Consider the following 21,424-nt stretch of genomic DNA (forward strand, 5'->3'; position numbering starts at 1 on the left):
CTATCTGATTGAAACCATGTCCTTGCTCACCTGTGAATAGACTGATAGGCCTGCTTTGGTCACCCATAATTTCTCATCAAGGTCTCCACTCCAGATAGCCTCAACCAGTGAGGTGAATCCTAACGCATTTACAGCCACTCCTCCAAATAGAAAATCCACTATGATTAATGCCTTTTGTAAGCATATATTTCCTTCCACCAGCCCGGTATTGCAAACTGTAAATGCAGTCTGTCTGTTTGGCCAGTACATACATGCCCTTTGGTAAATGGCCAGTGAGATGTTGCCGGCTGTCCCAGAGGTCCTTAGGGTCTTGTTGGACCAGACAATACATGATGTGCTAGACGCGGCTGGGTATGTTATCCAAGAAGGTCTGGATACCACTGAGTACCTTGGCAGTGCAGTTGGTACCAATGTATTCTTCTTATACATTCCTGAATGAGTTCCACTGGGTTCTCTGACAATATACAGGCTTCACAAATATACATGCTCTTTGATGGGTCTCGCCTCTTCGGAGAGAAAGGCAGACTCTGCTTTGGAACACTTTAAGGACAGCAGAGCTACAGCGCATGCCTTGGTGCTTTTGACCCTGCACAACAGCATCCGCATCAGTTATGGAAACTTAATCCAGAGTGCTGGCACATAGGTAGAAACAACCTGAGATGCTGCAGACAGTCCAGTCCTTTCGAAGTCGTGGACAGGGCACCCATCTAACAACTCCTCCTCCTCTGCTGGGATAGCCAAACAAACTGCTTTAGTTTGCTGTTATTTGGTTGCTGTACTTTGTTCTTTTGTTTGGTCTTCAATGAGTCGCAGGATCCAGTACTGTCTCCTGGGTACGCATCCATCACGTCTGACAGACTGGACTTGCAAATTGTTCAGAAGGGCAAAGCCCTGCCTTTTATCACCTCTCCACCCATTATTCCTCACAGACCAGAAAATATTTCAGAAGAATATCTGTCCATCTTGCTGCAAGCGGTGTGCCTGTTGATCTCAAAGGGTGCTATAGAGAAGGTGCTGGACTTAGAGAAAGATGAGGCTTGTTACTCTCACAAATTTCCATCCAGAAAAAGGAGGAGGGGCCTCAGAACCTCTGACTCCTGTATGTCTTCCAGGAGAAGGACACATTTTTAATGCTCACATTGGCCTGGATCCTATGTGCTCTATACATGGTCCACTGATGGTGGACTTACAATACATGTTTTTTCATATGCCTTTCCTGCAGGCCCACCGGTGTTACCTGGGGTTCAAGGTTGGCCAGGAGCATTTTCAATATGCTCTGCTCCCCTTTGGTCTCACCAGGTCCCTTGTGTGTTCATGAAAGTGATGGTGGTGAACGCTGCCTATCTTCAGAGGTCATGAATCCCTGTCCTTCTGTATCCCAGTGACTAGCTGCTGAACACAGGCTCACCATGGTCAGTCATGGACCACTTCTGGACAATAGCAGATCTTTTGACAGCTTTGGATTGCACCATAAACAAGCCAAAGTCCCTCCTGATACCTTCACTGAGGCTTCATTCATTCAGTTTTGCAATCATGGGCACAGTGGAGTTGAGGGCTTTTCCTCCACAGCAGCGAGTCCAGGATATTCAGGCAATAACCTTGATGTTTCAGGCTTGGTCCTAGATTATGGTGAGGATGGTTCTGAGGCTTCTTAGCCTCTTAGCTTCGTTCATTCTCTTTGTCAACTATGCCAGATGTCACACGCGTGGTCTGCAGTGGAACTAGTGGGCCTAGCATCAAGACATCCTTTCCGATACCATCCAGGTCTCAAAGGAGACAGCTCAAGATCTGCTGCGGAAACTGATCAATGGCAATTTGTCCAGCAGCAGGACCCTCTCCCTCCCACACCAGAGCTGACGATGATGACAGATACATCACTGCTAGATGGGTAAGAAGACAGTTGGAGGTCAGATGACTCAAGTGGAGGGCTGGCTTCACATCCATCTGCTGCAGCTGCAGGCCAAATGTTTAGCCCTGAAGTCCTCCCTGCTATCCATCAAGGGAAGGCTGGTGCAGGTTCTTACTGCTAACTCCACTGCTATGTGATAGTGCAACAAGCAGGGTAGATTGTGGTTCTAGGCCCATATGTAAAAAAAAAGTAGGAATTGCAATTTCCTAACTGCGATTCTTACTGAATCGGAATTAGGAAATCACAATTTCTAAAGTGAGAAAATGTATACATATTAAATAGCAATTCCTAGTGGATCACAAGTCGACCTACCTCATGAATATTAATGAGATAGGTCGCAGTCTGCGAACAATTAGGAAGGATGGGCATCACAGGGATGGTGGCCTGCTGGGATTAGGAGACCATTATGTCTGTGATTACTTTTAAATAAAGCAGTCTTTTTTTTTTTAAAGGCAGCCTGTTTTTCTTAAAGGAAAATGGGATCTGTTTAAAAATGGGCGACCAGTGCCTGCTCTTAAAAAATATTTTTGTTTATATTCTCAAAGGGGAAGGGGTCCCTTGGGGACCCATGCTCATTTGCGAATAGTTACCACTACCTTTTAGTAGTTGGTAAAAAATGAATGTTTGGCAGCCGTAATTCTGTCCCAAACATTAACACATACCACTGTGATTCAGTGGTTAGAAGGGATGCCCTAAAAACACCCCTTCCAAGTACCGAATCGCTAAACCATATTGCGATTCAGCAACAAGTTACAGAATCGCTAATTGTCATTTATACATTACAAAATGCTTTTATGCAGTCTCAAACGGGCCAGTTCTGCAAATCGTACTGTTTGCGACCAGAAAATAGTTTGGTACATATGGCCCTTAGTTTCTGTGCTTATAGGTTTTGCGTCTGGAGGAGACTGGAACACCAGGGCATTTTTATGGTTTCCACCATCTGGTGTGGCCCTTGAATGTCACTGAGCAGACAAACTGAGCAGGCGTCATCTGGTGGATCACACACAGTGCCTAAATCCCGTGGTGGCTTAGGATGTCTTCCTCCAGTGTGGAGAATCCAGGCTAGATTTCTTTGCTGCTGTTCAGAATGAGCACTGTCAGCAATGTTGCTGGCTGGAGTTTTCACAAGAACATTCACTAGGAGATGCATTCTGACTTGTGTTTAACTGCGGACTTTGGTAGGCCTTCCAATATTCTCCTGTCTCTCATCTTCTGACGAAGATCAGGAACAACCGGACACAAGACATCCTAGTGTCCCTGGATTGAGAGTGTGGTTCCTGGAAACTCTTGAGCATAAGTCCTCCGATCAGACTGCCAGTTTGTGGGGACCTCCTGTTCAGAAATAGGGCTGGCTCTTCTGCCCTAATCTACACAATCTACACGTTCATGCATTGAGAATGAGAGTGGGAATTGAGTGCATTTAAATTGCCACCTAAAGAGGTGGATGGCATCCTTGCCTCCACACACCACTTAAGGAAATCCATTTATTCTAGGGCACTGGGACAACTTTGTAACCTGTTGCAGAGCACAAGACAGTGGCACTTTACAGGCAAAGCTGTTGGTCATTCTTTTGTTTGTGTTGTCTTTCGCCCAGGAAGGTCTAGCAGTGTGCATTATAAAAGGGTATTTGTTTGCTCTTTCGGCTTTTTTACGCATGACAGACATACTATCCTTGTTCAAATCACCTGCTGTGTTGAGATTTATTAACGATTTGACACATTTCATCCCAAACTGTTTGTGATGCCCCAGTGAGACCTTAACGTTTCTCATATGTATGCACTTTGAGCCTACGCACAGCTGCTTGCTTCATCTCCTGACCTTTAAAATTGTCTTCCTGTGATTGAACTTCAAGCACAGTCCATGCCGTTGCCTTAAACCATTTCTTTTCTAGATAAATTGATGCTAAGGACTCCCACGGCCTTTCTACCAAAAATCGTGACTACCTTCCACTGTGGGCTGTCCATCACTCTGACAGCATTCTTTGCTCCCTCTCACCTCACGAAAGAGCAGCAGAGGCTTTATGCTTTTACGTAGATTGTACCAAGGATCATCAGGTGGTCATTCAAATTTTTGTGGGATTCTCCGGAGCAAATAAAGGAAATTTTGTGTACAAGAGGACACTTTTGAGGAGGATAATCCTCTGCATAAAGACCTGCTACACACAAGACAAGAAACAACCCCCTGAAGGTGTGTGTCCTCATTCCACAAGGAGCAAGACAGTTAAACTTTTGCGTTCACAAAGCTATTGACTTGACAGCCAGGTCTGGCTGGAAGAACATTTTCCCCACTCAGTTCTGCATGCTTCTTTGGTCTGCGCACACTTCCACACTCTCCACCATGGGAAGGTACTGCTTTGGTGTCTATTCTATGGTATGTAATCTGCGTTTAGTAATAACCTTCAGTAATGTGCTGTTTGATGGATTCTCTAGATAACCGCAGATCCCTCACTGCCCACCCACTTCTCTGGCCTCCTTTTAACATCTGAAAAGTTCCCTAGTTCGTCTTCAGCACACTGTTTCCAACAATGGTTCACACCCCATGTCTGGGGGCATGGAAAGGACAAAGACAAGGAACTGATGTCAGCATGCAGGGCTGGTGATTGGCACTCCGCTCCATCACTTCTGGGATGATATGGAACCAACACAGAGTCTGAGAGCAATTCTATGAAAACATCTCTGGATCCAGTCCGATGCCTGGGGGATATTTTATGGTGAGGATCTTCAGTTAAATAGAAAATCCACAAGAAAGAGAGTTATTGAAGGTAAGTAACATGTTCATCTCTTAGAGATCGATAAATACATTGCAGCTCTAGAAATGTGATGAGAGATGCGTAGGGGCAGCTTTTCAAACTAGATGTAGGACTTCATAGCTATACAAAATAATCCAAGAATCCGGCACAAATAGAGGTGATCATGGATATTCTGAAGTAAGCAGAATTTTACATATGTATGAAGGCTCACAGATGGATGATGTAATTACAGATGAGTTCTTTCACTTATTGTGAAGGGATGGTGTTTTTGAAGCATGGACAAGCATAAAATAAATATTTATGTGAGAATATTTATTGCATTCTAGATTTTGTGGATTAATTCTGTACCAAGCAATGACCTCTTACCAAATAAGGGTATCATTTGGAATACAGAATGCCATAAATTGGAGACTTGTCCATATACACTATTACATTCTTGGTTTGTATTTTAATGTACTGTGACTGCTTACTAACTATGATTTGTAGCTTCTGTTTTGCCAGGGTTTAAGATGCTTAAAGTGTTGGACCTCGATGGACAGTATTTTTTCGACAAAGAAGCTTCACTGAAATTTGGTATGTTCTTTTCATTTCTCTTTATAAAATCGAGGTAAAAGACCTCTCGCTTGACAATGAAAAAGATTTGGGGCACATAACTCCACATCTGGCAGCTGAAAGCTCAGTGCATTCAAACCTTTGTCACTACATTCATTGTTGCAATGTTTAACATTAATTATCTATAATATGCCAAACATGCTCCAGTGATGTTTGCAACTAGCATAGCACTGAAGGTTGTTTATCACACTAAAGTATTTGAAGACGAAATGTTAGGCTAACGGAAAACAGTGTTGTGTGAATTTTATCCTGGCCTAACATTGATCTTTCATCACAAGCACAGCATCATTCATATGGCTGCATTATGCCAATTTTCCATCTTTATCATTAATGCAAGAATCGAATTTGGAGCAAACAGTGTGCATAGATAATTACATTTGTGGGCAGGAACATAGTTCAGATATGTTTGGTGGGCAGGAGACCTGCCCAAGGCAGTATCATTAGTACTATGTGCCTGATGCCCCTGTACAAACCATGGGGCTCGTTGATAGCTCTATTTTTTTACCCTGGCTCATTGATCAACCCAAGACACGGGTGAGGAAGTATTAGGAGTTACAGAACAAAAATAACTTGTGTAAGTTAACTCTAAGTTCATTGACAATCCAACTCCATTTCCTTTTGTTTACTCCGTCTCTCTGCATTTATTAATCTGCAACAATATGTCAGACCTTGACATCAGTTTGTTCTATAAGATGGAACTCATAGCAGTCCAATAACTGCATTCCAATTGACTGTCCTACTCCCATCTTTCAAATAAATGTGCAAATGTCCTTCATACACAGCTACAAAGGAATCTTTGTTTAATATCAAAAGCCTCACGTTGGATTTATAGGACTTAATTTCTGAAATGCGTCCCACAATCCATTTCAATTGAAGTTGGCAGGCCAAAATGAGGAATCAACTCTCTTAACAATATTTTGTGCCATGAATTGCTTCTGCTAGTGCCCATCATAATATGCACTTGCCCAACATTCTTTTAGGGCATACATCAGTATTATTGCATGACAGTATATATTGTATTTAATAAGAGTTTTGATAGTGTGCTTTTACTATTAATATTAATATACGTATATGTTAGATAGAGATTTAATATCAGTATGTAGCGTGAATGCATGTGTAAAATGGGGACATATTTATTGAATTATGTGTTTCATTAATAATGATCTTTTTCTCACAACAGTATTGGAAATTAATATAATAGCAGCGTTTTCAGTGATCTCCAAGACAGAGGAGCATGTTAACTTCTGGGGAATGTGTTGCCTTTCGATCAAGACTTTAAATTGAGAACATACTGGCTTCTCAAAAATAAAAGGTGTCCATGCAGGTAGCTCTAGGCTGTTTGCCTTTACCATTCAGATATGCATCTAATGTCCCCAACCCCTCAAAATGGCAAACCTTTCCATATTTACTCTCTGCTCCTCAGTTTCCACTCTTGGAAATCTGTTAATAGAGACAGTCATAAGTCTACGTTAATATTGTCCTTTATAGATCAGTCTGAGGATATTAATAAAACAGTGCTAATTGAAAATAATAGTACCTCTCCAAAATAAATCCTCAAAATAGTTAGAGAATGTTTCTCACCCTTCTGCTTGTGAGTCTGCTATCCCAGTCTCTTCTGAGCGTTGTGCCACAATGTCCACTTTTTTCTGGGAAAAGATCAAGAAGATCTATGATAATTGTGTGCCTCAACAGGAATTCACCTCCCATCTTGCACCATTTAATTCTGATTCTATCCCCATCCTCTGTGGGGTGCTGTGGGAGCAGGACCCCAATATTTCATTGTACCCCACTATTTTAGATCATTCCAACACTTACCTCCTGAGTTCTGCTCCAGCACGTTTGATCCAAAGTTGAGAGTTACCACTTCTCTCAGCAATAGGAGTTAATAAGTAAATAATAATCAGGACAACTCAAAAACTGAGTTCTAATCCAAGAGGAATTTTTAAAGAATATCGGCCCGATTTATATGTTGATGGGAAGAGAAGTCCATTGTAGTTGCAAAGGATTTCCCTCACCACCGACATAGTGGTCACGGCTGAGACTACTCCATCTCTGCCATGGCCAAATGGTTACATGTCCACCCGCCCAATTCGGCTGGGAAGACAGATAGCCATTTTTTACTGTCCTTCACCACCAGGCAAAACCTGACAGTAAAATCATAATCATGCTCCTCCCACCATGGAAGAAGACTCCCATGGCTAGGGGAGCATTACTTTTTCTTTACAAAAAGAAAATGCTGGTTCGGGATATTCTTTTTGCAAAGTAAAAAAGAATACTTTGTGCTGCTATGAAGCACAGAGTAAAATGCATTGACAGGAACTGCCGTGATGGCCGTTCCTGGCAATGCTTTTATAAGTAGCCACCTCTGGCTTAACGGTAAACTGTTCACCCTGATATAAATGAGGGCCTTCATTACAAAATATAAAAATAAGCGGTACAAAGTAATTCATAAATGTCATGAAGACAAGCATTTCAGAATACACAATCAGAAATCAGAATACATCCAGTTCAGTAGTACAGCAAATAATAGTGCATGGATAAAGTCTTAGGTATAATAATGAAATCTCGCCTAAATTTTAAATGCCGGAATCACAAAGAAAACCGAGTCTCGGCAGGAATAGGAAAGTCTTTCATTCAACTGCCTAAATCACAAAGGAAACCGGCAACATCTCAGGATGAAAAAGGGAAAGTCTCTGGCTCACCCTCAAAACCAGGGATTTGTATACACATTTTCACATAATTAACAAGAAGAAAGTGTATACTTATAATGCCATGAACTCATTATGATAAATCAGGGAAGAAGCGTCACAGTTAAATTCCTCAACATATACCCACTCTACCAAAGTCTCTAGCAACAACTACGTCATGGTCATAGGGAGATACATGACATAAAATATATAATCTAAGCAATTATCTATACATAGAGTGTTTCTATCAAGCTCCCCAGAAGCTTCAACGGAAACGCCTTGAAATTGCAAAAGTTTCAACTATTGGTACATCAAGAAACAAGCTCCTTTGGTAATATATACTCTTGAAATGAATCATTTAGTTACATCATAATATCCTGTGCTCTGCAGATTCTGCAAAAACAATAATGAAAGAAATCACAAACTCTTGATTGGGTGTGGGAAACGGGCAGGCACAGGAAAATGACTAGCATTCATATTCTAAAGTGCAAATGTGGTACAAATAGGACAAGTTAATAAACACATTTCCATACCTTTTAGAAAAATAGTTATAAGTGCAAGACCATTAATTAATCGGTTACGATCATAATTCACCACAAAATCATTAGCATTCAAAAACAATATTTTCCCCGAAATTTTACGATTTAAGAAAACTCTGACAAATGCCCCTTGTGATTATTTTTAAATAAACATCTGTTCTACATTAATCAATCTTTATCAATCAACTGTTAGTTGGAGGTCGCCATCATCAACTTCTTTAAAAAAAATCCTCTACCATTTTAATCTGGTTATAGACATTCCCCTTTAAACATTGTAATTAAATTTCCAAAGATTTTCTTTGTTTCTTCAATCTATAATGTTGACCTCTCTAAATTATCCATTTTCCAATACTAATTAACCAAACAGAAATATTGTACAAACCATTATTATTAACAGAGGAGTTAGTATTAACCTCAGAGTATTTCAACCCACCTCGCTTATCCAGTCCTCTAGACTCTTTCCTAGATTACTAAACCAAGAACCCACTTTCTCCCACATAACCCACGTTCTGTTAGTAAAATAATCTTATTTGAAAAATAAGTCAAATTAGCTATTTGTGTCTCTAATATCCTGCTATTATCTGGCAAAAATATACTTGTATTCATTGCTTTCCAGGCTCCTTCTTCCTGCACTAAATCATATGGTTCTTTCTTTGTCTTATATTCAAACAAAAGGAAGTGATTCTGTATGTTAGATACAAAGAATTGAACAGCCATGAAGAAGTCGAGGGGTAATCCCCATACGACCAATCATGTGTTGGCTGGACGCTTTTCCTTTTGTTTGGATAAAAGACAAAGAAAAGACCATATGATTTTTCACTGACCTTTGTGCTCCTACCTGATGATGAACTTTCATTCTGAACACCAACAGTGTGTGCATGGGATAATCTGTTTACTCCGCAGTTAATTTTCATGGGTTTGAAGAGGAAAGGTGGCAATCTGATTCTTTGGGTTCTGCCGGTTAGGAAGGAGCGGACCCAGTCAAGAGCAGTTCCCTGTATGCCAGTGTTGGGGAGTCTGACAGGGAGTGTGTGGTGGGAGATGGTGTTGAATGCTGCAGAGAGGTCAAGGAGGATCAGGGCCGCAGTGTGTCCGTGGTCGAGCTGGGTGTGGATGTCGTCAGTGGCGGTGAGTAGAGCAGTCTCTGTGCTGTGGTTGCTACGGAATCCAGATTGGGAGGGATAGAGGATGGAATTTTGTTCAATGAATCTTGTTAGCTGGGCATTGACGATCTTCTTGGTGACTTTGACCGCGAAGGGGAGGAGGAAGATGGGTCGGTAGTTCTTGAGGTCCGTGGAGTCTGCTGAGGTCTTCTTGAGCAGGGGTCTGACTTCTGCGCATTTCCAGTCGCAGGGAAAGGTGCCGGTCTTGAAGGTAGTGATGATGGTGTATCGTAGTTCTGGAGCGATGGCGGCTCTGTGGTAGATGTGCAGCAGGCAGGGATCCGTGGGGGCCCCTGAGTAGATGCCTTTCATGGTTGGGGTGGTGTCTTTGGTGGTGGCTGGGGTCCAGAAGGAGATGGTAGGCTGGCTGGCGTTGCTGGTTGGGGAGGTGGTTTCGGGGTCAGGTGTCTGGTCATTGAACTGGTCGTAGAGGCCCTTGATTTTCAGATGGAAGTAGGGTTTCGCTGAGGGGCTTGCTGAATTCCTGGATGACGTTGAGGAGTTCTTTTGAGTTGCTGGAGTCGGCGAGGATCTTGTTTTGAATGAAGGTCCTTTTGGTGGATCTGATGTGTTGTTGGTATTCCATCATGGTGTTCTTGTAGGTGGACCCATCTTCTGGCATTTTGCTGTTTCTCCCGTTCTACTTGAGATGTCTGCAGGTGCATCTGGATTTTTGGAGTTCGGTGTTGAACCAGGCTGCCTTCCTGGGGCATTGTCTGTTGGAGTTGCCTTGGGGTGCGAGCTCGTCTGGGCAGTTGGAGATCCATCTATGGAGTTCTGTGGCTGCGACGTTTGCGTCTGTCGAGGTGGTGGGGTGTCGCGGTTGAGGGTGGAGTTGAGCTGCTCCTCAGTGATTTTGCTCCAGTTCCTTCGTGGAGGGCGCAGTGTGGGTTTGGGGGCAGTGGGTTTGTTGACATTGAAGTGTAGTCAGTGGTGGTCCATCCAGGGGGGTTGTGTGGTGTGGCTGAAGTGGATGTTGTTACCTCCTGCGAAGATGGTGTCCAGGATGTGTCCTGCTTTGTGGGTGGGCATGGTGACAAGCTGTTGCAGTCCTATGTTGGCGAGGTTGTCACGGAGGTTGGTGGAGTTGGGGTCGCTGAGGTCGTCGAGGTGGAAATTCAGGTCTCCGATGAGTATGTAGTCCATGGTGGCGATGGCGTGGGGTGCGATGAGGTTGGCGATGGTCGTGGCGAACAAGGCACGAGGTCCAAGGGTCTGTAAATGGGGGCGCCACGAAGTGTGGTTCTGGGGCTGGTCTGTATCCGGAAGTGAAGGTGTTCGGTGGTGGAGAGGGAGTTATTCGTGGTGGAGGTGGGGAGTTGGAGGGAGCTCTTGTGTGCGATGGTGAGTCCTCCTCCTGGGCAGTTGGGGCGGTATTTCCTGTGGATCTTGTACCCACCAGGGATGGCAGTGGCAGTGGCGGGGGCGGAGGAGGCGTTGGTCCAGATTTCTGTGAAGAAGGCGACGTCTGGTGAGAGGTTGTCGAGGAGGTCCCAGATTTCCACAGCATGTCTGTGCAGGGAGCGCACATTGAGGAGGATGCACCTCAGGGTTTCAGGGGTGTTGGCGTCGGTGCGGGGGTGGTAGCCGTGGGTGTGCTGATGGTGTTGAAGGTCTGGAGGCAGTGACGGCAGAAAAACTGTCTGTGGATGGGGCTTGGTGTGGACAGCTGACAGTTTATTTATTTATTTATTAGAGTTTTGTATAGCGCTAGTTGGACCCGAGGGGTATCAAAGCGCTTCACAACAAGTATAGCGGCATCAGACAGACATTGAGGACGGAAAACAAGGCAAGGGGCACAGGGGCGAGTATAGTCTGTACAATAGCAGCCAAGCGCAAAACAGGGTGGAAAGTCATAAGCAAGTCAGCCGGCTTTGGGGTCACAGAGATAGTGGAACTTCAAAGTCCAGGTGGAGGTCTAGTATGCTCCAGAACGCTCGAGGAAGAGGGCTTTGAGTAACTTCTTGAATTTCGGGAAGGATGCGGTCATTCTGATGTGTGAGGGGATGGAGTTCCAAATCTTGGGAGCATTACCCGCAAAGGATTTGCTAGATGTTGTGTGTTTCTGGGATTTCAGGGGAATGAGTAGGAGTGTGTTGTAGCTTCTGAGGTTTCTAGACTGACCGGCCCTTTTGAGCTTGTTGGCCAGGTATTCAGGTTTGCCTGTATGCAGGGCTTTGTGTGTGAGGCAGGCTGTACGGAAGCTGGCTCGTTGGTCAATAGGGAGCCACTTCAGATCCTTAAGAGCTGGGGTGATATGCTCATATTTCTTTGTTCCCGTGATCATTCTTGCTGCGGCGTTTAGGGTAGAGGTCAGAGGTCCCAGGTGCGATGTGGCTGTTTCAGTCAGAGTAGCAATGCCGTAGTCAATTCCGGAGAGTACCAGAGCCTGTGTGGCCTGTTTCAAGTCTTTCGAGGGGAGGAATGGTTTCAATTTGTAGAGAAGTTTCAGGTTCAGGAAAGCACTTTTGGCAGTTTTTGAGATGTGTTCTTTCATGCCCAGTTTGGGGTCAAGGGTGATCCCTAGGGATTTTATGGAGTTCGAAGGAACAAGAGGGACGTTCAGGGCATTTAAGGCTTTGAGCCATTCTAGAATATGTGGGTTTTCATCTTTGTTTGAGATGAGGAGCACTTCTGTTTTTTCTTCATTGAGTTTGAGGTGGTTGGATGAGAGCCAGAGTTGAACTTCGGTAAGTGTGTGGTTCAGTCTATGGATGTCTGTGATCGACGTGGTTTCTAGATAAAGTTGTGTGTCATCCGCATAGAGGTGGAAGGGGATGTTGGCTTTCCTTAGAATTGAGGTGAGGGGCTCCATGTAGATGTTGAAGAGTTGTGGAGAGACTACTGACCCTTAAGGGACTCCTCTGCTGATGGGAAGAATGTCCGATTCACAGCTTTTAATTTTGATTCTTTGTGTGCGGTTGTTGAGAAAGGAGGAGAACCATTTGAGGACAGTCTTTTCCAGGCCCGCTCTCTCTTGGAGGACATTGAGTAGCAGGGCATGATCAACTGTGTCAAATGCAGCCGATAGGTCTAATAGGATGAGAAGGCTGCATTGATTGGAGTCGAGCGACATGTGTAGATCGTCCAGGATATTAAGGATTGCGGTTTCTGTACTGCAGCCTTTTCTAAACCCTGATTGGTATGGGTCGAGAAGATTCGTGTTCTCTAAGTGTTGGGATAGCTGAGACAGCACACATCTTTCCAGAATTTTAGATAAGAGAGGAAGGTTCGAAACTGGTCTGAAGTTGTTCATATCCTGGGGGTCCAGGCCCTTTTTTTTTAGTAGTGGTGTGACTTGACCTATTTTAAGGCAGTCAGGGATGGAGCCCTCGCTCAGAGAGCTGTTGATGACCATGGCCCAGATAGGGGCTAGAGTGAGCTTCAGGTCTTTGGTCAATCTCGAGGGAAGCTGATCAAGGGAGTGGATTGAGGGTTTGGCGGTGGCTATGAGATTTCTTATCAGTTCGACCTGGATAGGTTGGAAGGAGGACCAGCGAGAGGTTGTGGTTGCTGGTCTGAAGTGGAGAGTTGCAGAGAGGAGGGAGGAGGGCATAGTGCAGAGTGATCGATCAATTTTGGCAATTTTTTCGTTGAAGAAGCTGGCAAAGTCGTCTCATTGGGATTTGGACGCCACCATGTTGTCTGTCACAGGAATGGATATTTGGTTTCTGATGATGTTAAAGAGTTCTTTGGGGCGGTTTTTAGCATCGTTAAGGGCCGAACAGAAGAAGGACGACTTTTTGTTCTTGATATGGTTATAGTAGATTTTGCGGGCTGCCTTGAGTTGGACCCGGTTGGGAGAGGAGGGGTTGGACCTCCAGGTTCTTTCCAGGGATCTTAGGTGTCTTCTTTCTTCGTTAATGTCAGTGGAGAACCAAGACCTGGAGGGGATGCTTCTTTGTTTTTTTAGTTTCCTCAGAGCCAGCTGATCTAGGACGAGCTCCAGGTTGGAGTGATAAAGCGAGGTGAGTTCCGTGGTTGAGAGGAGTTCTGTCGAGTTCGGAAGGAGTGAGCTAGAACCTTTTTCTAGCTTGTCAGGGGGGACTCTCGAAAAGTTTCTGATCCATTTGGGGGAGGATTGAGTGGGAGGGACGGAGAGTGCCGAATGATTGATATGAAAGAGGATGGCGTGATGGTCTGACCAGTCCACAGGGATGATGTGGTCAATTGAAATTGTCTTTCTATCTGCGATGATTGCATCCAGGGTTGCTCCTCTGTGGTGGGTTTCCTCTGTGCAGTGCTGGGTCATGCCATGGTCATGAAGGAGGACAGTTGTTGTTCCTCCCATGGGTTGAGTGCAAGGAGGGTTGCTGAGTCGTAGCGGTGAATGGTTGTCGATCCAGGGTCCCTGGCGCTGGTCCCGGTCAGGTTGCGGACGGGCGCAGACGGGCTATCCTTTGGCGGGAAAGCTCAGCTGGGAGACGGGAGTGTGAGCAGCAAGGAGAGGGGCCTCGGGGGGGCAGCACCTGAAAAAACAGTGACAGAAAGTAACAGTGGCAAGACAAAACAATAGAATTTAAGACAAGAGGGATGACAGCGCAAAACAAAACAATTTAAGCAGGAAGGATGGCAAAATAACAAGGAGGGTGTCACAGGAAGAAGAAAAAACGGGTACAACGAGGCACCAGGCCGCAGGGGCAGGCTCGAACCCTACCAGAACAGCGGTGCCGATGGAGCTACTGGGAGCAGGTATCCAACCAGTTTCACCTCATCTCCACCTGATTTTCTCCATACTAAATGATGAAAATAATTTATGAGTATTATGATGCCGTGGCCTAACCGTCAATCCGTGGTCCAGTGGCCTGGACCATTTAAATGCTCGACCTTTTCATGTCTTTGAATTTTCGCCCTGTATATTACGGCCTTGACATTTTATGACTCAGGAGAATGTGTGATCATTTTGACTGTGAAATTTTAGCTGTGCTTACAGGGCCGGACTAGTAATGCCGGGCACCGGGCAATCCCCCGGGAGGCTGGAGGGGGCAGGGGGCCAGTTTTTTGATAGGGAGCCGGTTTTTGGTCCGGACTGTGACCGTTAGTCAGAACATCAGTTAACTAACTTCAGTTCACTCAGGACATCACTACTCTGCTGCGAAGCGTCTCCTGCACAAATATAATAATCTTCTCCATTCTCTCTCTGCATAAATAAATGCATTGTATTGTTGGAGCAGCATTTAACAGGGTCGCCAGGGCCGGACTGAGAACCAAAACCGGCCCTGGCAAAGTGCTCAGCCGCCCCCCCCCCCACCCCTGGGGGTGTTGGGGGTGCGACCGCGCTTTATGCCAGGGCCGGTTTTTGGCCGATTTTGTTACAGGGCCGTTTTTGCAGCAAAAACGGCCCTATACCAAAAACAGCCCCCAGGGGCCCCAAACCGGCCCCCACCCTTGCGGCGCACCGGGGGATTGCCCGGTGCCCGCAACGGCCAGTCCGGGCCTGAGGGTCGCTTGCAAGCAGCGCGCAGATGTCTCTGCTTCTGCTCCGCGTCTGGTTTCCTTTTTCTTCAGGGTGCAAAGAAAAGATGTGATGCATAAAGGGCTGGAATATTGTATGCCCCATTTTCTCTGTACTCTAAATGTATTACCACCTCCCACCCCTTTGTAACATGTCCCAGTGAGACTACAGACAATCCTGATTCCTAGAGCAGAGGGGTGCCTGTGTCTTCACATTCTGAGCCACTGTGTTGTGCACACCTGGGTCCCTATGCCATTCTCATCGCCAATGTATTATGAAGTATCTCCACAGCGTGCAGAAACCGAGTGCGACCCTTAAAAACTTAATGACAATGCACGCATGTCTAAACGGGTCACATGCGTGACTTTGCGTTAATTGGAAAAGAAAAAAAAGATGCTTTGAGTGCTTGAATAAATCACAGCCAGTGGTAATTACTCCAAACCACATTCCATTCCATTGTTCTTATTTTTTGCTCACTGTGATTCTTCAGACAGGGACTAGCCATATGCAAATCAGCCTTGGTCCTGATCCTTTAGGAACACTCCAACCCAAACTTCAAGGTTATGTCAGTTCTGAAAAGAACACAAAAAAAACTCCAGACCTATTTTGGCCTAAATGGGACCCCATCTGTGAGGGGCAGGTTCAAATGAGCCCTTAATCCACGTGGCTGTAATATATCTGACAAGCTTTAGACATCACACTGAGAAAGTGGAAATAAAGTGATGGGTAGAATGTGTGACTTAATTTAAGTCACTTGTAATTACTGTGGGCAGCATTCCAGTTGATCTTTCGAATGATGAGCTGTAAACGAAGGTCACTATAAAACATTACCAACAGTGAATGTATTGTGTAGCCCCAATCCAGTTAATGGGTTGAGGCAAACATCCTGGAGCATTCCTCTCATAAAGTAGCCCAACACTCGAAATTCCAGTTGTTGTTAATGTTCCATCTTCTTGATTGAGTCTTACATGCAGATAGGCTGTTTGGACGGTCCGCCACGCCTGCCTAGATGTCAGCTGCGGCTCCTCCTCTAAGGGGGAGGAGCGTCGCCCTACTGCCTTAGGAGCAGTGCAAAGGAAACATAAAATTATAATAACGGGACATTATTATCATTTAATTTTTATTTTAGTATTGAGCTTGCAGATTCACTGCAGCCAGGTTAGGTTAGGGCGGGCAGGGCTGGACTGGCAGTAGTGGGCACTGGGCATCTATTTATTACCACCACTACTAATCGTTTAGATCTACTGACTGTATCTATCAGCAGTTGTGTGGCACATCAAACTACATACAATGAAAATGTATATTTGTGTTGTGATTTAAATAATTGTCAACGCATCTCATACACATAACAACCTGAGACGAAGTGGAATGTGCAAATAGGGATCTGTTTAATCGACTGAGAGATTTTGGTAGACCTCACGTCAATCAATAACTGATTTATTCAAATGCGATAACTAGGAAGCTGGAGTGCACACTTTCTAATGTACATAAATGCAAACTGTGGATTTACGGACGGCTTTAAATTGTGTTGAATGTAACATTGAAGAAGTTCGACTTGAAAGACTAATGCAAATAGCCCTGATGAAGTCAGAGATGACGAAACATGTGTTAGCTAGAGCAGATTAACAAGGGGACTCAATCAAGAAGATGGAACATCAACAACGACTGGAATTTCGAGTGTTGGACTACTTTATGAGAGGAATGCTCCAGGATGTTTGCCTCAACTCATAACTGGCTTGGGGCTACACAATACATTCACTGCTGGTAATTTTTTTAAGTGACCTTCGTTTACAGCTCATCATTCGAAAGATTAACTGGAATGCTGCCCACAGTAATTACAAGTGACTTAAATTAAGTCACACATTCTACCCATCACTTTATTTTCATTTTCTCAGTGTGATGTCTAAAGCTTGTCAGATATATTACAGACAGGTGGATTAAGGGCTCATTTGAACTTGCCCCTCACAGATGGGGTCCCAATTAGGCCAAAATAGGTCTGGAGTTTTTTTGTGTTCTTTTCAGAACTGACATAACCTTGCGGTTTGGGTTGGAGTGTTCCTAAAGGATCAGGACCAAGGCTGATTTGCATATGGCTAGTCCCTGTCTGAAGAATCACAGTGAGCAAAAAATAAGAATAATGGAATGGAATATGGTTTGGAGTAATTACCACTGGCTGTAATTTATTCAAGCACTCAACGCATCTTTTTTTTCTTTTTCCAATTAACGCAAAGTCACGCATGTGACCCGTTTAGACATGCGTGCATTGTCATTAGGTTTTTCCGATTTCTAAATAAAGACGCATCCACTTGCTCAGTAAAGGTCGCACTCGGTTTCCGCACGCTGTGGAGATACTTCATATTACATTGGCGACGAGAATGGCATAGGGACCCAGGCGTGCACAACACAGTGGCTCAGAATGAGAAGACACAGACACCCCTCTGCTCTAGGAATCAGGATTGTCTGTAGTCTCACTGGGACATCTTACAAAGGGGTGGGAGGTGGTAATACATTTAGAGTACAGAGAAAATGGGGCATACATTATTCCAGCCATTTATGCATCACGTCTTTTCTTTGCACCCTGACGAAAAAGGAAACCAGATGCGGAGCAGAGGCAGAGACATCTGCGCGCTGCTTGCGAGCGACCCTCAGGCCCGGACTGGCCGTTGCTGGCACCGGGCAATCACCCGGTGCGCCGCAAGGGTGGGTGCCGGTTTTAGGCCCCTGGGGGCCGTTTTTGTTACACCCAGGGGTGGGGGGGTCGGCCAAGCACTTTGCCAGGGCCGGTTTTGGTTCCCAGTCCGGCCCTTGTGACCCTATTAAATGCTGCTCCAATAATACAATGCATTTACTTATGCCGAGACAGAATGGAGAAGATTATTATAGTTGTGCAGGAGACGCGTCGCAGCAGAGTAGTGATGTCCTGAATGAACTGAAGTTAGTTAACTGATGTTCTCACTATCGGTCACAGTCCGGATTAAAAACCGTCCCCCAAACAAAAAACCGGCCACCTGCCCCCTCCAGCCTCCTAGGGGATTGCCCGGTGCCCGGCATTACCAGTCCAGCCCTGTTGGTGGCCACCGACTTCCAAGACCTGTGCCTGCACCTAGTTTGAAAGCCTTTAATACGTTGCCTATGCGAAAGCGTACCTTTTTCAAATTCCTGTGCCCTGTCCACAGAGATCTCTGTACCAAGGGCCCCACTACCTTCACAATAAAACATATTTTATAAACCTATTAAGATTTTAAAGGCTCTCTCTTTCTCTCTCTTGCCCAACTGCGGCATATTTCTCATAACAGAGCGGGAGGTTTTCTTATTTAGCTGCTTGGCCCTGGAATACGCTTCCTGTCAATATGCCCACAAACTCTAATCTTTTGACTTTCACTAAACTTTCAGTTTGATTTGCTTCTCATGCATTACTGTTGCCGTTTTATTTTGGTGGTCAGTTACTCTGCTCTGGGGTATTCCTTGAAGAGCGAGCAGGCGTTTATAAGCTGAAATAACATAACATTTGTAATCCTATGTTAATTTTAATCCATGCTATAATATAATTACATATTATAAGTATTCGACTGGCTCCTAATACTCCCTTCATATTTCTTGAATGCGCTGTATTAAGCGAAAGTAAGACGTGAGCTCACTGAAAATCCTGTGTCATCTTGAACAGTAACAATTGTATTGCTGTAAGTTACAAATGCAAGCCTTCTCTGAGTAATTTCATTTGAGTTCTGGGGACTACAGTTTGTTTTACCCACTCAAGCTGGTAAGTTAATGTACCTGTGCTACCCTAGGCCACGTGAGATCCACCAGGTGAGGGCATGATTGACCCCTGACATGCAAGGGAGGTACTGAACACTGATCCAACTCAAGACCCAAACAACAAATATCTATTCTGTTTAATTGATGTACATTAATAGAAAAAGCAGTAGTAATCTAAGCATTAAAGGTAGATAAGCGAGGGGAAGGGGCACACAAACGGCATCCTTACGGAGTACACATATCAGAGAAGAGTGAGAGTCTGAGCGATGAGACCCACACAGCACTCGGTGTTGTCCCTGAAAAAGTATGAGCCATCCAGGTGGAGGGTTTATTTTAGGTACGTAAACTCTAGTGTTGTGCATGGATGAATGTAACTCCCAGAATTTAGTTAAGTATATCATGACAGTATTTAATGTGTAGGTCATAGCACGGGAATCCCCGATTTGTCCCGTAACATTCTGTGTAGGAGTGGGTCTAATTGCAGGCCATCACCTACTGGCCTTTTCAGCCTGTTCACAGGCAGGTGCTTGTGAGCGGTCACTATTTCTGGTTATCGATAGTTTGGAAAATGGGTCCTGCTGGGATGGAATGGTGTATCCCACAAGTAAGAAGACCAACACAATGTCTGGGAGGGAGTCCTGAAGTGATCTGACATTTAATTAACTGGTGCACAAAAGATGGAGGCTGCAAGTTGAATCTGTGAGCAGTGTGAGGTGATTTATTGTGGGATTGTTTTTATTTATTCCATTGGAATGGCAGGGCATTGCTGTGTTTGGGTCTAATATGTGAGGTACCTTGGTAAATGATTTTGCATAGCAACTACAATACAAGAATGAGAGAGGTTGGGGAAAGTCCAAGACATTTGTGAGAAAGATGATTAGGTGAAAAGGGTATTTGAGAGCGGCTTCTTAAACATGGCTGAACTAAACATAGTTAAAAAGGATGGAGAAACAAAAAAGTAGGGTTTATCATATAGAGGTTCAAGATGGCAGTGCCCATAGAGACATCCATTCTAGAGTTGGATGCAATGCAAGAAAGCCTAAATGAAAAGTGGATGTAACTAGAGTAATAAAGAGGATGATGAATGTGGCTTCTTATACTTTTGTAACTGAAACTCAAAAAGAGCTATTGATATTTAAAAACCTATGGTATATTACAAGAAAAAAGTAACTAGCAAAACAAAGACTATGGGTATGTCTACTGCATATGTAGTTTAACTCCTATCAATCTATTCTCAAATGGCCCTTAGATAGAAATAAAGCAAATAGATACTAAGCATTATCTGTAACTAGAGGCTCTTGATATCTGATTAGGTAGAATGTCTATGCCTAGATTATAGTTACAAAACGATGGATTTAACTCCAAACTGTTACTGGGGGTGAATATTTGATTTGTTCAGCATTCCGTTCATCTTCTGTTCCTTTTGCATTTGTCGCTTTAAGTGGTAAGGGTATGCCCAGACAAGGGACCCATGCTTGCTATGCCACTGGATTCAACCTAGCCTGGCTGATGAGGGGTGATTCCCCGAAACTGGTCCCAGGATGCTTGTTTCCGATCCAGGGAGGACCTGGCCTGGCAGTTCGGGCTGGACTGTTCCCATTGGAAGCAGGGTCAAGACTGATGTGATATGTCTGGCTTTAAACCGGAATGGCACGGAGAGCAACAAAATAATGAATTTAACCCAGACTGGGGGTGAATATTTGAATTGCTCAGCATTCCGTCCATCATCTGTTTTTTTTGCATAGAATATAGTTAGGGCGTAGAAGGCACATGGATACTTCTAACCGCATATTCCTCACCTTAGAATATCCCCCAGGTGCCAGTCTGGATCTGAAATTTATATTTATAGCAGTACTCACACATGCCGCTAGGTGATGGGATGTGACTCCATGCTGACTCCATACTGCCCCGGAATAAAGTGAGTTGAGCCAGATTAAAGCAGCACTCCTTATCACCAATTTCAGTTCCATTCTTTCTGTACCTTTGATGCAACTCCAAAACCTTTTTCACAGTGTACTAGAAAACAATGTCCCCACTGAAAACCTCAGGATTCAAGCTATGCTGCAAATGCATAAAACAGATGTCGGACATGGACCCACAGAAGGTGTGCCTTTAGGGACTTGTGTTCAAGACACAACTCGAAGTTGTATGATAAGTGTTCCCTCATGCACCTAAAGGTGATTCGAAACTGGGAGGCAAAGTCGTATGTCGGCAAAAACAAGAAGTTGCAGCCTTCACATAGATCCCACTCCAAATCATGTCACCGGTCTCAGTCCCAGTGCCACTCTTGCAACTGCTCCACTTGCTGCTCTAAGTTCAATGGGCAGTCAAAGCCTAAACACAAGCATAACAAAGAGAAGCAGGAATCCACCTCATCCCACCACTCTGACTCCACATAGAAGGAACAAGAGTGTTGAGATGTTAGTCGCACTCCATTGAGCTCACCAGCCATGAAGACGATCCCTCAGTTGGTCTTGACGCTCCTCGAGTTTCCTGGATCAACTGGAACTTCAGCATCAGTTCAGGAAATGTATGGGCTATTCAAAGGGGCTCA

General features: G+C 44.5%; 1 protein-coding gene across 1 annotated transcript in view; it reads left to right on the forward strand.

Moving 5' to 3' along the window:
- LOC144818171 (baculoviral IAP repeat-containing protein 1-like) overlaps positions 1-21,424 on the forward strand; it is an 863,533-nt gene that overhangs the window by 821,492 nt on the left and 20,617 nt on the right. The window contains exon 13 of the mRNA XM_078675293.1: positions 5,145-5,231. Within this exon, the coding sequence (XP_078531419.1) occupies positions 5,145-5,231 (87 nt within the window). The remainder of the gene's footprint in view (positions 1-5,144; positions 5,232-21,424) is intronic.

This window comes from Lissotriton helveticus, chromosome 2_1, assembly GCF_964261635.1.
Source record: "Lissotriton helveticus chromosome 2_1, aLisHel1.1, whole genome shotgun sequence".
Taxonomy (NCBI): Eukaryota; Metazoa; Chordata; class Amphibia; order Caudata; family Salamandridae; genus Lissotriton; species Lissotriton helveticus.